Source organism: Melitaea cinxia, chromosome 24, assembly GCF_905220565.1.
Source record: "Melitaea cinxia chromosome 24, ilMelCinx1.1, whole genome shotgun sequence".
In the NCBI taxonomy this organism is placed as follows: domain Eukaryota; kingdom Metazoa; phylum Arthropoda; class Insecta; order Lepidoptera; family Nymphalidae; genus Melitaea; species Melitaea cinxia.
The window spans coordinates 10,656,675-10,678,373 of NC_059417.1; the positions used below are offsets into that span (position 1 = coordinate 10,656,675).

Sequence of the window (21,699 nt, forward strand, 5' to 3'; positions counted from 1 at the left end):
TAGTTTAGTAAATAAACTGGTCGTTTCCGCTGTAAACCGAATAACTGGACGAGTAGCTAAACAACGGATATTTATAAATAGCTGCGGCGTGGTGACGTGTTTATTAAAACTAATCTATACATCTATATAAATAAAATTGAAACGTCTATCTGTGATTTCAAAATAAGTGCCATAATTACACGATACTAAAATTCCAATTTTAAATTTTTCTTTGTCTGTCAATGTCACGTAAAGTGAAGATTAAATAAAAGAATACATTAAAGAGACTTATACACAATAACTCTATACTTACACATACACAAAATATAAAAGCGTAATTAAACGTAAAACCTTTTTTAAACAGTTCTGTTACAAGAAGTAGGTAATATAAACTTGATATGGCTGTCATAAAAATTAAAAACCACTAAACGTCAAAGCATGCTATTACATTACCAATCATCTTGTGTTTAAAGTAAAATCAGATACGTAGTATAAATTATGTACAATTATTAAATATTACAAAATGAACCTGGACACCGATCGAATAGATAAACAATACACAAAACTACAGAATCAAATCGACAAGCTATCAAACAGTCAAAACAATGTTATAAATAAATTCGATTTACTAACAAAGAACGTTGATGATATGAAAAAGATTTTAAATCAATTCGCCGAGAAGATAACACTTCTAGAAGATGCAACAACTGAGAGAAGGAAGTTGAGCAATGAGATGAAAATTCTGAAGAGCAGAGTTGATGAATTATACACAATCGTTAAAGACGGGAAAGAGTCATCTGTTAAAAGCGACGATGTCCAAGATGTAGACTCTTGTCATTCTGGTTTTTCTTGTTCTTCTAAGGTTTGTCACTTTTACATTAGCTATAGTCTGTTTTTTTTCGCTACGGACTAAATTGACATAAGCGGTGTTGCTAGTTTTTTGCGAATCATTAATAGTGATATGCCACTACCGTAACTTTACGTAATTTACAATCGAGTATCGTTTTTCAGCAATAATTACAAAAACGTATCTTTAAAACTTTAGAATGTGACGACAACCGTAATGTACCTATAGGCATATCTATATATGTACCTGTGTGGCTAATGTATAGATATGATAAATGAAGCACACTTATTTTTTTAATATTTATTAATCTTAGTAATCACATGCAAATTAAGGCTATGCCTTAGATTAAGAACTACAGAATTATGGGGTTTTGGGGGATGGAGGGTAGAGAGTGGAGGGAGAGTTACACTAGGTAACACTGCCATCAATCGGAAACCAATGGTTATGGAGATATCATGGAGATCTATCTATCTCAGCCTATGCTGTCTTTGTCGTTTATGTCAGTTCGTATCGTATTTCAACAGTTTTTAAAACACATTCGTTTTTCTTCGGCGATTCGGTTGGAGATTCTGTTCTCTTTTCGGGGTATACATATTTGTACGCGTTCATTACCATGTTTTTTTCACTTTCGATGAAAGAAATATTCTTATGTCTTTTTCTTGGCGAAAAGTTTTCTTCATCGCGTTTACGCGACAAAGTTGAAGGCTGAGCGTCCAACACAATAAAAATAAACAACGTAACAAAAAAATGTGTTCATGTACTTGTGTACACAGTTAAGAAGTGAAACTTCTTTATGACCTTATTTTTCGAAAAATGATCTACTATATTCAACTTTACAGAAATTGGATATTAAAGTTAAATTTGATAAAATTTAACAAAAGGCTTTTATTATCATAGACATGAATACAAATAATACAATTATTTCATTTTATATTATCACTACTAAGATTATAACAGCATTTCATTAATTGTAATAGAATTATTACTATCATGTTATCGTTATTATATATTTTTGTTATTAATAGCTTATGGTAACTGAAATATGAAATATATTGTTTACATTCCACAAGATTCAGTAACCAAGTAAAAACTCCATTCGAATCAACCGTGGTAGATTGAAAGATAAGAAAAAGATGGTGCGTAACGGAAAAATGTGACGCGTAACCGAAAAATGTGACGCGTAACCTAGCGAAGTTTCACTTCAACAAACAAAACAAACAAACTCAAGGAAAAGGAAACAAATAACACGTGAAATCGCATACTACAACGGGCGCATTCAAACACTTCAGAGGTTGAAGGACGAATGCCATGTATTCAAAATAGCGCCATGTTTTCGTTTTTTTATGGCATTAGCTACAGTCTATCAACCGATTTCTAACTTGTTATTGCGTATTCTTTAACAAAAAATAAATAATTTTGTATTTACTACGTATAATGAGTAATTAAAATTGAAAAGATTTTTTTTTTATCTGTGATGCTCCATAGTTACCATGATTTTTTAAAAGATTCGTCAAATAATAATAATAAAATTATGTGGGAAAAGTAAAAAGTTACGATTCATAAAACCGGTATCGTAAGTACAACGCTATTACTAAAAATCTGGTATCATTATTTCGAAAATTGACATTTGCATGTGTCAATTTAGTCCGTAGCGAAAAAAAACAGGGTATAGAAGTATAGAAGTCGTAAGATACAAAAGTGAGAGACAGAAGTGTGTTGCAAGTATTAAATAAACGCGGTAAGGCTGTAGATTAAGAACCGTCGAATTATCTAAGCTCAAAATAAGACCGTTTAGCGACATAATTTCGTTCCATAAAAGAAAAAAAAAAACAACCCTAACCTATCTAACTTCCAAATTAGACCGTTTAGCGACATGGTTTCGTTACAAAAAAAATAACCCTAACCTATCTAACTTCAAAATGACGGTTCTTAATCTAGAGCCTAGCCATAAACGCCTCAAACTAAACTGACCTCAAAGGGATATTAATCCTGTTTAGAACTCAACACAAAAACACAGATACACAATCAGTATTTGAGTAGCCCATTGGAGCAGCTCTATGCTCCATTGGGTGTGGGTTTGATTACCACTCCGATTCTTGGTGTTATATATATTTTATATAATTAAGTATTATTAGAATGTTTGTGTAACAAAAAAAAATATGTAGCTGTAGCAGTCGACTGTCACCTATTACAAATACACCATTAAGTTGCTTAACTTAGGGACAAACGACTGTGTGTAAGTTATAGATATTTATAGATATTTTACATACAATTGTCATGTGTGCATATCGAACCCCCCACTGCGCCAACGCGTCGTTGTTATTATAATTTTTTATATGTTTTCACTATAAAACTCTCTAACTAAATAACTAAGTCTGTAACTATCTATAAGAAAATAAATCCCGCTATTTTAATACAATCATTCATCAAAATGGCTTTCGAAATTATATTCTTAAAGTAAAAAATAGGCGATGAAAAATTCTACCTAATGTGGTTACGGCATTAAAGAATATAGCCACCCCTTCTCTTCCCGTGGGTGTCGTAAGAGGCGACTAAGGGATAACACAGTTCCACTGCCATCGTGGAACCTTTTAAGCCGGCCGAAGATACGGGATAACCATCCAACTGCTGACTTCCAAATACACAGGCCGAAGATGGGCAGCAGCGTCTTCGGTGCGACGAAGCCACTGCGGTCACCAACCCGCCTGCCCAGCGTGGTGACTATGGGTAAAACACATGAGTTCATGCCATTTTTGACGCGAACTTGTGGATGCCTATGTCGGGCAGTAGACTGCGATAGGCTGAGGTGAGGTGATGTAAAATGTCGATATGTTTAATTAAAATCCAAACCAATTGAAATAAAGTTGGCGTATAGAAAGTCAGACTTATTTATTTGAATGAACTTATATCGACATACTAAAATCAACATTTTACAATATTTTTACTTGGGTACAACTTTTGAATTGAAACTAGTGTAAGCTACCAATGGTTTGGAATGTATAATATAAACCGCAATAATGTTAAACTTAATCTATTGACTCTGTCATGTCGTCGACATCAACAAAACACGGCCTGTCTGTCCTTTGGCAAAGGCCTCCTCTAATTCCTTCAACTCCACTCTATTTATCACTCTTCTAGTCCATGTTTTCCCTGCTTTATTCTTTATCTCATCTTCTTTCTCACCTTCGAAACTGCCTACCTCGATTTCTTTCGTTATTTCCCCGATACCACGGGTTTCGAATGTAGATTCCGGTTAAAATAATTGTGTTTGCTCGCAAACGAAAAAAAAAACCGACTTCAATTACATCGACAAGTAATACAACGTAGACCTAGGCTTTCGATTAAATTAAAAATTATCAAAATCGGTACACCCAGTAAAAAGTTATTACGGATTTTCGAGAGTTTCCCTCGATTTCTCTGGGATCCCATCATCAGATCTTGGTTTCCTTATCACAGTACTAAACTAGGGATATCTCCTTTCCAACAAAAAAAGAATTATCAAAATCGGTACATCCAGTAGAAAGTTATGCGGTATAATACAACGTAGGTCGACGAAAAAAGCGTCAAGTAAAAACGCATTATTAGATATAGCTCGAAAAATAGTTGTTAGATCTCAAATAAATTTAAATGGGACCAATTGGCACACACCACCTTTCGATTAAAAGAAAATTTGTCGAAATCGGTCTACCCGGTCAAAAGTTGTGATGTAACATACATAAAAAAAAAATACAGTTGAATTGAGAACCTCCTCCTTTTTTGGAAGTCGGTTAAAAACGACAAGAAACTGACGTCACTCTAAAAATAATGTCAAGGTATTATCTAATTATTTTATTTCGTCATATGTATGAAATATTAAAAATCTTCGTCAATAATGGCCACTCTATCTCCCATTTTGCTTGCTATATTCTTATATCCTGTGAAACAATTCGTATGAAGATTAAACTCAAAACTCTGTCTTTAGTAATCTAAATCAGACATAGATTATAAAAACTGACAGTAAAAGAATAAAATACGTTTATAACAGTAAAAAAACAAGTAAAACCTCTTTCATTTTTAACACAATACATTCGTTATCTTTAAGCTCGCTCCCGACTCGCGTTTGTTATTAAAAGTCGCTAATTGCGAAGAAATTACGTTTTTTGCGTACGAGTGAAAGGGGGCGTACTGTGCGCAGATAAGGACAAACTACTGAGTGTTACAGTAGCAATACTAGCTGTTATCCGTTACTTTGCATGCATATATTTTTTGCTACTTATTCTTTAAATTATTCTTAACTTTACATTATTAATATTTTATTACATTGATAACAAATGTGTTAAAAACCGACTTCAATTTGTTAACAACATCATACAACATGTAACGAAAGTAGTTAAAATCAATTAAACATGTCTTATTAGAGATAATTCAAAAATAGGCACTTGTCTGATCTCGACCAAATTTAAATGGGAAACAACAAGCACCAATTTAACCAAGCGACAGACATATTTTCTGAAAATAATTTGTTCAACTTATGTTGTTCTCTTAACACCGCTTCATGAAAATAATGTTTCTTAAATCACGAATAAGTAATAGTTTTTATTGTCATCTAAATCAATATTTTACCGACAAGACGAGGAATGAATGTCACACGGTTATATCGACTTTCTAAGTATTGGTAGAGCAAAAAAATCTTTGACGTGGGTAACAGACATCTGGCCGATTATGTATGAAACTATTAAATTTATATTATTTAAAAAATTGAATCGTTGAAATGTATGTACACGTATAACTGCGTCAATTAGGTTTTTTTGTCTTAGTTACTTTTAGGACTTACGCCGAGTTGCACGAAACAAAATTAAAATTTAAGTAGAGATTAAACTAATTTAATCAGAAGAATTTCATACAATTCTTGCGATTAAATTAGGTTAATCACTACTTAAATTTTAATTTCTTTTCGTGCAACTCGGCGTTAGTGCTAAAGAAAATTGAAAAGAAAATTTGATATATTCAAGAAAAAAATATGACGGTACCAAGTTCGCGGGTCGGTTATTTAAGAATAATAAAAAATGTCGCTCAGGTCCTGTTACACCGTCTGTTAATAATATTTATCTTACACATAAGTTACTGTTAGATTTTATCTGCATTGATCGTGAATAGAAATATTTGACAGATAATGTGGAGTTCTGTTTGTGCGAGTTTCTGATAAAAATCTGACAGATTTTAACGAGATTATTTTACAGTAAATAGATATCATAGATCATTTATTATTAATTAAAAACTAGTTAGTCCATAAAGGGTACTTTTTTTACGTATAACAAACTACCGACAATGTACCGCAAATTCTTAACAGATAATTATATTACACGCATTCTCTCATCACTCGACGTGAGAGCCCAAATTAGGTCGCAATATCGCGAAAACATGTGTTCTTCTTTTTCTATTAATTACTATTAGGGCTGCCGTCAATTCAAACATACGATTTAATATATTTTTACGACAGTAATTTAAATATTTTTATTCTGTGCGATGAATATTTAATAATAATAATAACAATATCTTTATTCATGAAATCTGTTTACAATATAAGTTACACTGAGTCTTCCCAATAAGTTATCGTAGATACTTGTTGTGGGAATGACTCGCAACTATATTTAATGAAAAATGTTATGAAAAAAATGTTTCTTTTATTATTTTTATTTGATCCCTTTTTTTTCTTTTTTTATGATGCGTATTTAAAACCTAATTATTTTAGTTTAAATTATTAATCTTGTATAAAACCAGTAGCTGTTATGAAATTTTGTTTTAAAAATACGTCACGTTGTGGTTCATATTTTAATATGTTATGTAGAAATAAAACTTACTAAAATATTTTTAAAATTAGTTTTGAATAATCTGTTACGTTTTCTTGTACTTAACATAACTCGCGTTTTAATCGAGACTGCTAGACAACTGTTTAAACTATTTAGTAATTACAATATTATTACTAATTGATAAATAATTTAATTACATTGATGGCAAGAACAATCCAAAAAAAAAATCGTCTCACTGAGGCCCTAGTTTTTAAACTTGGCTGAAATAATTTTTTTCCGCTACAGCACCATCGATTCCGAGTAATCTTTAATGATTTAAAACCATGCTAATGGTTTCGCTACGAAGAAATGTAATTACTATTCGTTCATGACATCGATTTAAACGATAATTCGATTAGGTTCTCGATTACGTTTAATCATCTTTATTAAGATAGTGATTATCACTAGATTGTAAATAAAAACGAAACATTTTAATATAGGTACAGATAACAAAAAAAGTAATCAAATAGTAAGAAGAATGTTTTAGACAGATGCAGTCAGTTAGACTTTTTTATTATTATTATGTAACTAGTTACATAGTTTGTTACTGACTACGCGTGGAAATCTATCCTACAGACTGTAAATTTTTACGGGATATTACCTGTGTTGATTTGATATATATATATATATATATATATATATATATATATACAAATAATAGTCGAAAAAATAATTAACAACGCGATAACTCACAACAACTACTCGATCACGATCGAATGGGACCACATGACAAACAAGAGCGTTCGTTTAAAAAAAACCACTAAAATCGACACACTCATTAAAAAGTTTTGAATTTTTTTTTAAACAAATAAATAAAATACAGTCGGATTGAGAATTTTCTTTTTTTGAAAACCGTAAAAATTTATAGTGATCTTAGAACATAAATAAATTAACGCCTCACATTCAACGGCCCCCACTAGGATTTATACTTCTGTGTCGGGGGAGGGGGTCCGGAAACACACAATAAGCACAAACGTCTAGATCACGGCAAACACCTGTATGACTTATACATGAGTATTCTATCTGCAGGGATCGAATCCGCAACCACCAAAGCATAAACCGCAAGCCAATGCTGTGACCATTACATTAACGTCGTCAAAATTACTCCATTATTGATTTGTTTAATTTTCTTTCTTATGTTGTAAAGATAATTGATATGATATTTATTTTGTTACTTCGTGTTGCCGCAGGTCACCATGACGACGGGTCTGGACCGAGATACGATACGCGCGGCGTACGAAGACGTGAGGTCAGACAACTCACCCACAGAATGGTAAGACTCCCCTTTCCACTCCACTTCTGTTTTGTCTTCGTCGCCTTTACATGTGTATACAAAACGATTTTATTATGATTATAAATAAATAAATAAATAAATAAATAAATATTTACACAATACACACACGGTCGTCTGTTCCTAAAGTAAGCAACTTAATGCTTGTGTTATAGGTAACAGCCGACTGGTATATAGCTAAAATTTTTTTTTCGATAAACATACTTATAAATAATACATATATAAATATATAGATAAATATTTATATTACACCCAGACTCAGGGTGGGAATCGAACCCACAACCCTCGGAGCAGAAAGCAGGGTCACTGCAAACTGCGCCAATGGGCTAGTCAGATATATTCATTATAATTGCCAGCCATAGAACATAAGTTACATTACATACCAATTTTATGACACACACACACATCAGCCTATCGCAGTCCACTGCTGGGCATATGCATCCGCATGTTCGCGCCAAAAATGGCATGAACTCATGTGTGATGCCCATAATAGTCACCACGCTGGGCAGGCGGGTTGATGACCGCAGGGCTGGCTTTGTCGCACCGAAGCACCCGTCTTCGGTCTGTGTACCTATTTCTGTATATTGTGTTATCCCACTATTGGTCGGCTTTATAAGTTCCAAGGTGGTAGTGGAACTGTGTTATCCCTTTGTCGCCTCTTACGGCACCCACGGTAAGAGAGGAGGTGGCTATATTCTTTGCTGACGTAACTGCACAGCCATATTTTTATGAAAATGTTCCAAATTATATTGGACGAATTTTAATTCGTCATTTTTGTAATGGTTACTGACGAATATATGTACCTCTTATGACTGTCAGGGCTGCTAAGACCCTTAAATTTGATCGCAGAAAAAGTAAAAAAATACAAATTATGATATCAAATAATCTGACCCACAGGAAGATGGCATTAAACATTGTCCCGTTAATATTATCAATTTCGACCCACTCAAATAGAGTCACGAATATGGCAAGTCGTAAAAGGACCAGTGATTACTACATGGTCTAGACAGAACCTACCATGTTTTACGTAGGTGGCTAATGTTAAAATTCTCTGTTTCTAGAGCAAACATTCCGCTATAATCTAATAATAAATAAACTATTATTAATAATAATAAATAAACTATCAAACATACCTTTGTTAACGAAACCTTTGATAGAGAAATAATAAAAATGACATTGAATTCGCTCTTCTTGTTACAAATTTGTCATTGTCAGCACAAATTAGAAATTAGACTTCCATATTTAAAAAAAGAAAATGGTTTCCTAATTTTGTTGCCCCCCCCCCAAATGTTCGGGTAAGAGAGGGTCATCTACCTAAAGTTATCTGAAAAGATCGGTCTTTTAGTGATAATGTCGTCATTTATACAACAATAACAACAACAAGAACTGTCTATTACTTAATTAAATACCAAAAAAACTTAGAAGCACAGAGTAAAAATGTCTACAAGAAAAATGTACGAGACATCCGTTCTTATTATCTAAATTCATTATCTGGTTCTCAATCTATAACAGTCTACCTACAATAAATAATATACAAATAAATTATTCCGTAAGATAAAACAGAATTAAAAAGAGACTTAACCCTTAACCTTGCAATAACACTTAATTCTGAGACTCTAATATAAAAACTCTTTTATTATCCAAACAATATGAAAAAGGAAAGAATTGCTTTGAAAACAACAAGAGAACAGTAAATCAGAAAACACTACAGAATTTGTAGAGCATTTTTAGCGGCGAGCGTAACGTCTAGACGAGCAACAAAAAGCAACGTACTGTAGCAAGCGCAGTAAAAGTACTTTCAAGCCGAGGCGTATTTACCAAGTCGCGCTAAACAGTTAAACGGTGGAATAAGTTTAAAAATATTACGTAATGGAAAATGATCTAGACTGGTAATGAAACTGTTGTTTGAACGTGTTTTTCTCGGTAGTCAGGTTTCAATAATGATTTCTCTGAAATCTATTTTGATAATTAAGGCTAATTAAATATCTCACCGTCTCATGTCAACCAAACGGTTAAAAAAAAACGCGATTCAAGCAAAAACGGGAGCGAAATTTAGTTACAATATAAGTAAAAAAAAGGCTAAGTATTCTATATGTTTACGCGAATATTATTCATTATAATGAAACATCTTTTTCGAATTTTATCGCAGTTTATTATGTTTTTTTTAAAATTCCCGACGTTTCAGATACTTTACAGCTACCATGGTCACCAGAGGAGTCCTCCCGCGATGAAATCCGAAAAAAAAGTACATTAAAATGTTTAATAAATCCGCATATAGGTTTTCGAGCTATGACTTTGGGCTAACTAGTCTAATCCTAATTAATAGTTTGTGTAGCCAATTATCTCGATTACGCGAGTATGAATACCAAGCTCAAGACAAATTTCCACAAGTATTGTCGTAACAATTTTTAACTTAATCTCTACACTGATCTCCTTAATAATACTCACCACACATCAGCCTATCTTAGTCCACTGCTGGACATAGGCCTCCACAAGTTCGCGCCAAAAATTGCGTGAACTCATGTGTTTTGCCCATAGTCGCTGGGCAGGCGGGTTGGTGACCGCAGGGCTGGCTTTGTTGCACCGAAAACGCTGCTGCCCATCTTCGGTCTGTGTATTTATACCCAATACCCCCTTAATGATTAGTCTAGTAATTTTTGAGGGTCTTCTGGGGTTAACTTATTTACGAAGATTTAACCAAGATTGGTAATCAATTAACAAAAAACACGTAAGTTTGTTTTTACAATCTTATTAGAGTGTTAGGTCTATTGTATGGTTAAATCAATTAAAATGAAACACTATTAAATCAATTAATTGGTCGACCTTATCTAATACGCTAACGGTTGCAGATCAATTTGCCGCTTATGGCCCATTTTTGTATAATTATGCCATGGGTATAAATATCTCGTTTTGGTCTTGGAATTGTGCATATACATACATAGAATTTTCATACTACTTTTATTACTTGAGCCTTTTTTTTTGCTATATAAGTCTTTCCCTTGGATAAGATAGTCGGGCGTAAGACAATTTGTGTAAAAATACAAATTACCATAATTGTATTAGATGTGGTCTGCCATGTTTTTAAAAAGAGTAACTGCAGAGTTTCTTACAGATTCTTTTCTGCAGAATTTACATTCCCAATCGTTGGTAGCTTCATTTTTAACTATACCTAATTATATAAAACTTTATTTAGTAATATGACGATGTAATATAATTGAAAAGAGCCTTTGACGCCTACTTAAGGACGCTATCACATTTTTCCACAAATATCAGTGTTTTTCTCGTACCATTTAAATTAATTAGAAGTCACTCTGAGAGGATATCTTGGTTTCAAATGAAAGATAATATATTCATCTCCGAGTGACACCATAAAAATTCTATAGCCCCATACAAACTTTTCACACAAATACAGTTTAACCATCACAGAAATCGTAAAAAATTAAAAAAAGACGGGTCTGAATAGGAACCATTATAGCTAAATACACTGCACTAAAAAAAATAAATACACTAAGAAATTGTTGCTTATTTAGTCCTCTATGCGTAGCGCTAGATATTTTATATAAAAATAAATAATATTTCCATTTATGAGAAAAATAAGAAACGCTCTCAAATTTCTTCATACATTTTTTACAAGTGAACCATCGTCGTTCGTCATTCCGCGCCGAAACGCGCTCATGGAAGCGCGGCTGTATCGCTTCAGCGCAAGTAATAATTACGTAAAAAATGAGTTCCTTGTGTATACTGTGCTTGGACGAAATTGATACTTTACAAATTCCCACGCAATCTATAACTTTGCAACTCAAGATCTTCACAATCGATTGTCTTTGCTATGCATCTGGTTTATATATAATAATCAATAATAATAAGTAATCTTCGCAATTTGTCTTCTTTATAACCGACTTTAAAAAAAGGAGGAGGTTACTCAATTCGACAGTATATATATTTTTTTTAATGTATGTTCGGAGATAACTTTTTCGTTTATGAACCGATTTTGATAATTCTTTTTTTGTTGGAAAGGAGATATTCCTAGTTTGGTACCATGATAAGGAAACTAGGATCTGATGATGGGATCCCAGAGAAATCGAGGGAAACTTTCAAAAATCGTACGGGTGACTAGTAAATTTGATCATGTTTTCATTAAGTACGTCTGGTAAGTCTGGAGTCGATCTGATGATGGAGAAGAAAGATAGTTGAGGGAACTCTTCAACAATTTATAGCAATTACCTGCTTTTTGAACTTAATTCGTTTCTATTGATGAGAACTTTGCACCTGTATTTGTTATAAGTGCCATTACAGTCTGATGATGGAGACAAAAGATAGTCGAGGGAACTCTTTAACGATTTATAGCAATTACCTGCTGTTTGAACTTAATTCGTTTCTATCGATGAGAACTTTGCACCTATATAAGTTACAAGTGCCATTACAGTCTGATGATGGAGACGAAAGATAATCGAGGGAACTTTTCAACGATTTATAGCAATTACTTGCTGTGTGGTCATCTGTGTCGCAGGACCAGGTTTGATGATGGAGCCCATAAACACTCGAGGGAATTTCTCAACAATTTCCAGCAGTTACCTTTTGCTGTTTGACGACCGCTTTGATATAATGGTGCATGTGCCGTGTCGGCGGCGCCTAAACACCGACGGTCGCGGGTTCTATTCCCGCTCGGAGTGGCTATTTATGTTTATACAAATATTTATTTTCGGTCTAGTTGTTAATCCTTGTGGTTCTCTCAACCTAGCCTCAGAGAACACGCTTGGCTGTCAGTCCAGGTTGTTATTACGTACACCTGATAGCGAACTTAACTCATAGTATGTCGACGCGTTAGCGCAGCGGTCACAGCACTGGCTATTGCGCTGGCGTTAGTGGGTTCAATCTCCGCGCAGGACAGACATTTGTATTGGTCATATAAGATGTTTGTCATGATCTGGGTGTTTGTGCTTGTGTATTGTGTATGTTTCCAGACCCCCGACACAAGAGAAAAAGCATCCTTGTTAGATCTACCCATCACTAATAATTGTAAAATAAAATAATTTTTAACAAAAAAAACCGACTTCAAACAGGAAACTAAAAAGTGAAAAATAAATTTACTTAGTACAAAGTAATTCGTATTTTGATTTAGTTAATCAGAAATGATTTAATAAACATTTTATAATTTTGAAGTCGGTGCTAAGTAAAAAAATAACTACTCTAGTATCTACTCGTAAGTTGTATTCAGTTTTCTTTCATAATTTGTTTCATTGACTATAAATTAGTATGAATACTGTTATTATTCTGTTATTGTTTTGATATATCTAATAATATTTTTTGTACTTGTTTGTTGTGTGTGTGGTGTTTGTATTTGTATTGTAGTCAGGTTGTTGTAGTATTTACTTGTTGAAGTTTACTGTTTGAAGTCGGTTTTTTTTGTTAAAAATTATTTTATTTTAATTTACATTCATCATCATCATCATTGTTCCGTTTGCCGAGTTATAAAATAAATAAATTTCTAAAATAAAAGTAGCCTAAGTTACTCTTTATTGCATAAGATATATCCCAGTGAAAGTACCGTCAAAATCGGTCCACCTGTTTCAGAGAATACAATAAGAAATATAAAATATATGCCGGAACATACGGACAGACAGACAGACAAAAATTGGAAAAATGTTATTTTGGTGTATGGACCGTGTATACATCCGTATACATTTAGTAAAAAGGAGTATTTTAATTTAACAAAAGGACACTCCAATTTTATTTATTTGTATAGATTGTTTACGTAAAATATGTTATGTTTATATTATTATAATGTTAAAACTATAATTATATAACTTAAAATTGTATGTGATTTTGAATTATAAAAATAAGCGTATTATTATCTATTATATTTTATTGTATAGTACGACGAACGAGTAGTAGATACCCTGACGCCTTAAGACATCGTCATAAACAGAGTAGGGGAGAGGTTCCGTGAATAGTAGGTACTTTGTAACAGTTACCAAGTTCGACTTTAAATTTACAACTAAATTTACTAATCAATATCAGTAAAATTAAAAATTAATACTTTCAAGTACCAAGATTAGTTACGTCGGTACAAAATCGAGCAGATAGCGGTATCAATGTGTGCGTACGCGTAAATGTTATTGTATTGCGATTTAAATACCTAATCTTGAGCGAGTTAAAATGTGATAGCGTCCTTAAATAAAGTATTTTAATGTTCACACGGGGATTAACGCGAACAAAATTTTTTAAGGTAAAATATATTACCTTGAGGTCTGACGTTTCGGCCAGGTTACACCAGCCGTGGTCGCAGGCAGATTCAGACTTGAGTCTGCTTGCGACCACGGCTGGTGGCTAAAAAATTTTGTTCGCGTTAATCCCCGTGTGAACATTAAAATATAATAATGCAATGCGAAAGTTTAAAAGTTGTTAAATAAAGTAATTTTTGATTTTGACCTTGCGAGTTGTTTTCTAGCAATTTTTAATTCCAGGGCGGTGTTCAAGTTCGAAGGCGCGCGGATCATATGCTCGGCTCGCGGCAGCGACTTTTCAGAGTTCCGCACGCAATTCTCCGACGACGACCGTGCTTTTGGTTACCTCAGGTGAGTCTTGATAATAAGTCTTGGGTTTCAAAGCTTGAATTAAATAGAAGGGTTATAATCGCCGTACCTGTAACTGATCTTGCGCTCTCATTGTTATTAAGAAGATGACTCTATAATAGCTTAAAAATCTATAAAATTAGTATATAATTGACCTTTGTTATTTGTCTCACTTATTTCCGTTTTATTCAAAAACTTCTGCGGAACTGATATGTTTTTTTTTTTTTTATTGATAAGGATGCAAATGGGCGATGAGATGTCTAAGCGCAAGAAGTTCATGTTTGTGACGTGGGTGGGGCCCAACGTGTCCGTCATCAACCGAGCCAAGATGTCCACGGACAAGGCGATCATTAAGGATATAATTTCTGTAAGTATCATTCAGAAGTAACCGTTTCGTGACAAATTTAAATATGTGGAAATGAAATCATTTCGAAACAGTATAAATGTTCCATTGTTGGAACAAAAACCCCTTGTCTATGCAGAAGAAGAATTGAAGCTTAATAATGTATTATGTGGCTCTACTGCGTATCGGTAAACGATTTTATCATACAAACAACTGTCAACTGTGCCTGTGTGTGTCAACTGTCGGCTTTACGCGCTCTTAGAGGAACGGTGGGGAGACTCGATAGGATAGGCACTCCAAAAGTTACCTAAAGTAGAAACAAATATTTCTACAACAAAATCTAATTGATACATCTAATTGTAAACATTGAGCAGATAACGTTGCACTAAAACCCTTGTCAAACATGTTATTGTATGTAAGTTATAGTTACGACGAAGGGTTTTCGTCAAAAGCGTCACTATCTGTTACGAACAAACTTATAGAAATTATTTAAAGAAAATTTTGTTGAAAAGATCTAGCAATTTTAGATTACAAATTATTTATCTACGAAAAAATCAATTTATTTCACTTAACATTATCTATTAATTTTATTCTTATCTTTATTAATGTCCAGTAAATTTAAATTTATTCTAAATTTAAAAATATAATAATGTACTTAGCAAACCTCTATCCTTAAATTATTGTTCTAAAACTATATAAATTAAATTATGTCTTAAATTATGTATTTATATGCCAAATCCTTCCGGTTTTAAATTGTTATATGGAATGTTGATTTGTGTGTTTTGCGATTACGTATTAAGATAATACAATTTATTACTCAATTTTTATTTACATGATTTCAACGACTATTCTATTATTATTTTTCGTTATGTAAGGATATTATTTTAGTAATTTAAATCATAAAATTTAATTAACTTCTATGATAGAGATTCGTAAATTTTTTTGTAGTGAAATAATCTGGTGATTTTATTGCAACTAAAAACAAAGCTTCAATTATATTTTATATCGAGTTAACTTCTCAATCTACTACAGTCAATTTGTTTTTATATAAAGTTCATATCTTTGTAATTTTTTATCAAATTACAACAGCATTTATAAGTGATTGTATTAAATTACACTTGGGTCGTAAATTTAATATATAAGATTCTCGTGTCGCGGTGTTTGTAGTTAAACTCGTCCGAAACGGCTTGACCGATTTTCATAAAATTTTGTGTGCATATTGGGTAGGTCTGAGAATCGAACATCTATTTTTCATCTCCCTAAAAATTAAGGGTAGTCCACCCCTAATTTTTTTTTTAATTTTTGGATAAATTATTTATTTTTTATTTTATTGTGATTTGACGTTGAAAAATACACACAATCCTAAATTTTTACCCTTCTACCTCAACCCCTATTTTTAAATAGCGTTTAGCGGCAAGACAACGTTTGCCAAGTCAGCTAAGTAATAAATAAAAAATAGTACAAATATAACTACTTATGCGGACACAAAACGACAATTTAAAATTCGAAAACCAATTCTGATATATTCAAGTTAAAGCTAAGCGGGGTCGTTGACCCGCACCTACACAAATATAGCTGATTGATCTTCAATACATATTTAGTTAAAAACGCATAAATAAATCACGTACAGCGTAAGGAAAGGACGATCAACACAAAAAAAAAAAATAGTCGAATTGAGAACATTTTGCTTTTTTTCTTCAAAGAAAACTTCTCGTTTAAAAATCATGTTAGTCAGTTCAACCTATTGCAGTCCACTGCTGGTCTAGGCCCAAACTCGCGCCAGACTTCCCGGTTTTGAGTAATAATAATTACCTATGTCTAATCACGTATCATTTCTAAAACCACACCATATAGTAAGTATGTAGGTAGGTATATCGAAAAGCGTCTAATGCAATAATTTTTTTTCTTCGTAAAGTAAAACTGTTGAATAAATTAAAAAAAATATTGCCGGTTCGTATTACCCGACTTCACAAAAGACAAAAAAAGAGAAGGTTCTCAATTCGATTGTACTTTTTTATTTTTATGTATGTTACCTCAGAACTTTTGGACTGGGTGGACCGATTTCGATGAATTTTCTTTAATCGAAAGGTGTTGCGTGACATGTGGTCTCATATAAATTTTTTAATTGACATCATACAAGTAATTTTCGAGTTATATCTAATAATGCGTATTTACTGAACTATTTTTTCGTCGACCTACGTAGTGTTATAACTTTTCATTGAGTTTACCGATTTTGATGATTCTTACTTTAATCGAAAGCTAATTTATGAGTAATCTTTGATAAAGCGTATTTACTCGACTATCCATATGTTTTATCACTTATCGATGCAATTGAAGTCGGTTTTTTTTTTAGTTTGCGAGCAAACAATTATTGTGAGTAATAAATCACTACTGAACACCTTTACTGTTAAAACTTTCCGTTCTTTATGACGTCTTTATATTTCAGATATTATTGCACATTTGCACAGATAGTGATCGTTTCACGTAGGTACTTATCTTATCAAGCTTATAACCGATATTGCTCACAACTGTTAAAAGATTTAATCCCTAGATAATTTCACATTGCTTATCTTATTTGCGTGGAATTAAAAGAAAATATAGTTGTTTGTTGACTTAGGAAATAATTTTTTTTTTTTTAAATAAAAGTAGCCTGTTACTCCTTATTACATCAGCTATCTCTATCTGCCAGTAAAAGTCCCGTCAAATTTAGTCCAGCCGTTTCAGAGATTATCCGGAACAAACAGACAGGCAGACGGACAGACAGAGAAAAATTGTAAAAAATGTGTTTTTAGTATATGTATCCATATGTATTTAGTAAAAAACGGTTATTTTAATATCATAAACAGACACTCCAATTGTATTAATGTATTGTATTATATATATGTAGTGTAATTGTATATAGTATAGATTTGCAAAAATGTATGTAATAAATTAATAATATTAGATTGTGCAAAAATATATGTAATAGATTAATAATATAATATATATTAGGTTGATTCCAAAAAAATCGAGTACTTTTTTGAAAGCCCGCATCGAAATGTCTTATGAAAACCGAAAAATAACGCCTGTCAAAATTGGAGTTTTTAATTGGAATACTTAGAAGCGCGCATGGAAGATTTCTTTTTTGCAAAAAAAAAATTTGGTTGCTAATCTGAAATGGCCGACAAAAAAAATTCTTCTGTATCTTTTTGACTACATCACTATGAACACATCTATGGTCTGGTTTGTCTTGTTGGTTCTAGACATTAGTTAACATTTTAAATTTGAAGCATTAGTTTTATTTATAATTCAATATGCTTTTATACTTTGTATAGGTATTTCAGAACATTAAATACCATCATATAATCAGTAAAACAATATTACAGTATTGAAATATTAAAATCTAAAATGAAAATCACTATTTAAAATACTCATTTTATTAACATTACAAATTAGAAACAATAAATAAAATCACATTTCAATACTTAAATAAAATCATACAAGTATTTCCTGACGTTAAAACCAACAGTCTGAGCGACTGCAGCAATAAAATCGTAACCAATGATACACTTGTATTTAGATGTGTCCAAGTCAATTTCCTTACTGCCTGCGATTAATTTAAGTTCAACCAGTGTTGCTATCTGAGCTAAAAGGTTACTCGTTAACCCGATTCTCTCGTCCAATATAGCATAGAATATCGCCAGCAACCTGTCTAGCGTGAACACTTTTGGTCCTAGTTGTGTACTTAATTTCTCGCTGATTTTTGCTTTTGCTTTAACTTGCTGTAATTTTTTCCTCTGTTTTCCGTGATTCTTCATAAATAATCGTTTGTCTTCTTTGGGTGGGTTGTAACTAGCTAAATATGCAGCTATCAAAAGGAACTTAGCGTAGTAAGGTAACTCAAAGCTCTGTGCAAAAGTTTTAGTTGAAAGTAACTCTTCCTTTAAAGTATTTTCAAAGTTATAACATTGTGGTTGTAGCTCATCACTGTTTTCTTTGTCTGGGGACTGCGTGGAGGCTTTAGTGTTGTTTATTCTTAAGTACAGTAATTCTAGACTGGTTTTTAAAATAGAAGCGATGTGCCGCCAAAGTTTAGAAAGATCGTTTGATTTAATTTCGTTCTTAATGATCGGTTCGCAGTACTTCACGAAGTTTACTCTCGCCATGTGTTGTAATTCAATTAGATCGCGACACGGTCGGTAGAATACGCTCAAGAATGCGTTAAGAAAGTTTGCGAAGAGCTCCGGTCTCTCTAATTCATCTCTAATATCACTATTAACGTCATGATTATTCGTTAAATGACGGACGAACGACTTCTGATGAAGAAAAATTATTTTGAACAGTTCCTCTTTGTTGTAGTTCGGGAAATAAAGTTTTATCGGCTCCCGCGCGCCCACTTTGAAGTAAAAATTGTCGTAAATGAGATGCGTTATAAAAATAGTACAAATGTTGAGGTTACAGAATTCGCGTAAACGTAGAAATGAAGACATTATGTTTTGATCCATGTTTCGGAGTCTCTCCGCTCGATCGAATACGAGAACAACAGGTTCGTAAGAGTTTAGTTGATTGCCGATTTTGTTGAGATTATTTACTAATTCCCACAAAGAATCGCATTTTACATCGATCTGATCGTCAATGAGTCCCGTAAGAATGGCTTCGTACATAATTTTCGGTGAATAGCACTCGATACAGTCGATAAAAACATATTTGTAGTTTAAATATTGTAAGACTGTTGTTAAACATAAACTTTTTCCCGTGGCCATACTTCCGCTAATAAACAAACTTGCCGGTAAAGGTTCATCACTGTCGCCTAAAAAATCTAGTAGATTATGCAGCTGTTCTTCTCTGCAAGGCAGTTTACGATATATATCTTCCATGATTAACTCAATTCAGATAGGAATTTATAAAATTTTAAGTATAAAAGACATCCTCTCCAACTGCAAACGAAAGTCGTTGACAGATGTCAATATGTCGCAAATGCTTTTCGTTCATTGGAGCAATTAACGAGCGCGTTGCGTTTCGTTTCGTTTCAAGATGGTTTCAAGCTTATATTTTTAAAGGTGCGGTCTTATTACATCTTAAATTATTCGTACACTTTAAATAAATAAACAAAGTGGTATGATAATAAAAAAGTATTTTCTATTTTTACAGAATTTCGCAGTCGAACTTCAATTGGAGAATCAAGCTGAAATAGACATCGACCAATTCAAAGAAGCTCTAAATAGGGCGGGCGGTGCCAACTACGGTACTGGTGTTAGGGATTTATGAATTAAAAATTAAATGTTTAATTACCTTACCACAAATAGATTTTTTTAATTGACTTAACAATACTATTCTCCTGCCCGAAAGTACATTTCAAGTAGGTGTCAAGTATTGGACATGTAATGACGATTAATGTTTTTTTTTTTCTAAAACAGGAGTAACTTAAATAGCTTTTACAATCTGTAAATAATCGGCAAGAGTAACTTCCTATCACGTATTGTTAGGCCATTTGTGTAAGGTACTTTTTTATTCAAGTCGAAAGTGGCATATTCAGAAAAATTTTAGTAGTAAAGGAATAAGAAAATTTTGTAATGTTTTTTATATTTATATGATATAAATTAAAACTTTCATTATATTTTGTAATAATATATTGTGTGACAATATATTTTAATGAGTCTTATCTAGTATTATTGCCAGTAAATATCTGACTGAACAGCTCAAGTCTTGCGCTTATAAAAATATTGCTGCATCTTGCCCATATTTTTAACAACTTTTAAAGTGTAGTCTATTATCTTTTTCATTATTAATTTCGTATCAGTCAGTAAATATAATTACAATTTACTTTACAATGATGGAGATATATTTATTTTTTTGTCGATTTTAAGGAATATTTTATTATTCATGGACTGATCTTCAAAATGAGAACTTAGTTTAGTGGCAGGGTGCAATGAGTTGTAAGAAAATAGAATTACCGCCGTAATGTTTGATGTAATTGCCATATATAAGGCAAATGGTGCATTTATTTTTTGTCTACATTTGTATACAAACATTCGAAATTTTAATGCTTTTTTATATACATTGACTAGTATTATATCGCCCTACATTATTATTGATGACTGGTGAATACAATTAACCAAACGAGATAGTTTTATGTTGTTTTATTTTAAACCTTTTCCGTAAAGAAAATATATTATCAACGTTGACACTGATTTGTCAGGAATATGGAAAAAAAGATTTTTAACATACACACGCGGACATCTTAAACGACTGATAGGGTTAATTTTTTTTTTCGATAAATGTACCTAATACACGCAGACTCGGGCGAGAACAGAACCCACAATCCCCGGACCGGAGAGCAGGGATATTAAAAATCGCGACAGTGAGCAAGTCAAAATAAATATATATTTTTAGAGGTAATAAAAACCATTTGTATTCAAATATAAATTTATTATTAAAAGTACAATATTATCGCTCGTATTATGTACGATGGCAATGTTGACAAACACAATGCAAAAAAAGTGTAATTACAAAAATTATAAATTTTATTACCTGTATCAAACAGTATACGCTTAATCAATATACATTGATAAAAAAAAAATTAAGAAATACATTTTTTTAATTACTTTTGAAATTCAAACATTTCACTAGCACAAATCATCTTCACCCTTTTTTTTTCTACGTCCGCGTCAGTGTGAATAAGAACTACAAATAATAATTTTATAATGAAACATCTTAAGAATCACATTTTTTTTCTATTTTTTGCTTTTATTTTCATTAAAATCCTAAACAAATCGTATCAAAGTTGAATCTTGATTTACGATTTTGTAACAGACAGCTCAGTAAGAAATTATTAAAAATAATTATTGGTGTTATCA

The 21,699-nt window shown here is 32.4% G+C and overlaps 2 protein-coding genes across 2 annotated transcripts; one reads left to right on the forward strand and one right to left on the reverse strand.

Moving 5' to 3' along the window:
• The first annotated feature begins 502 nt into the window (after positions 1 to 502).
• LOC123665403 (coactosin-like protein) lies at positions 503 to 20,145 on the forward strand. Its single transcript, XM_045599716.1, has 5 exons — positions 503 to 841; positions 7,845 to 7,927; positions 14,413 to 14,523; positions 14,758 to 14,887; positions 19,994 to 20,145. Exons 1-5 carry the CDS (start codon positions 503 to 505, stop codon positions 20,108 to 20,110), a joined length of 780 nt encoding a protein of 259 aa, XP_045455672.1. The 3' UTR covers positions 20,111 to 20,145.
• LOC123665716 (origin recognition complex subunit 5) lies at positions 18,309 to 19,719 on the reverse strand. The gene has a single exon (XM_045599977.1). It carries the CDS (start codon positions 19,717 to 19,719, stop codon positions 18,328 to 18,330), a length of 1,392 nt encoding a protein of 463 aa, XP_045455933.1. The 3' UTR covers positions 18,309 to 18,327.
• Positions 20,146 to 21,699: the final 1,554 nt, after the last annotated feature.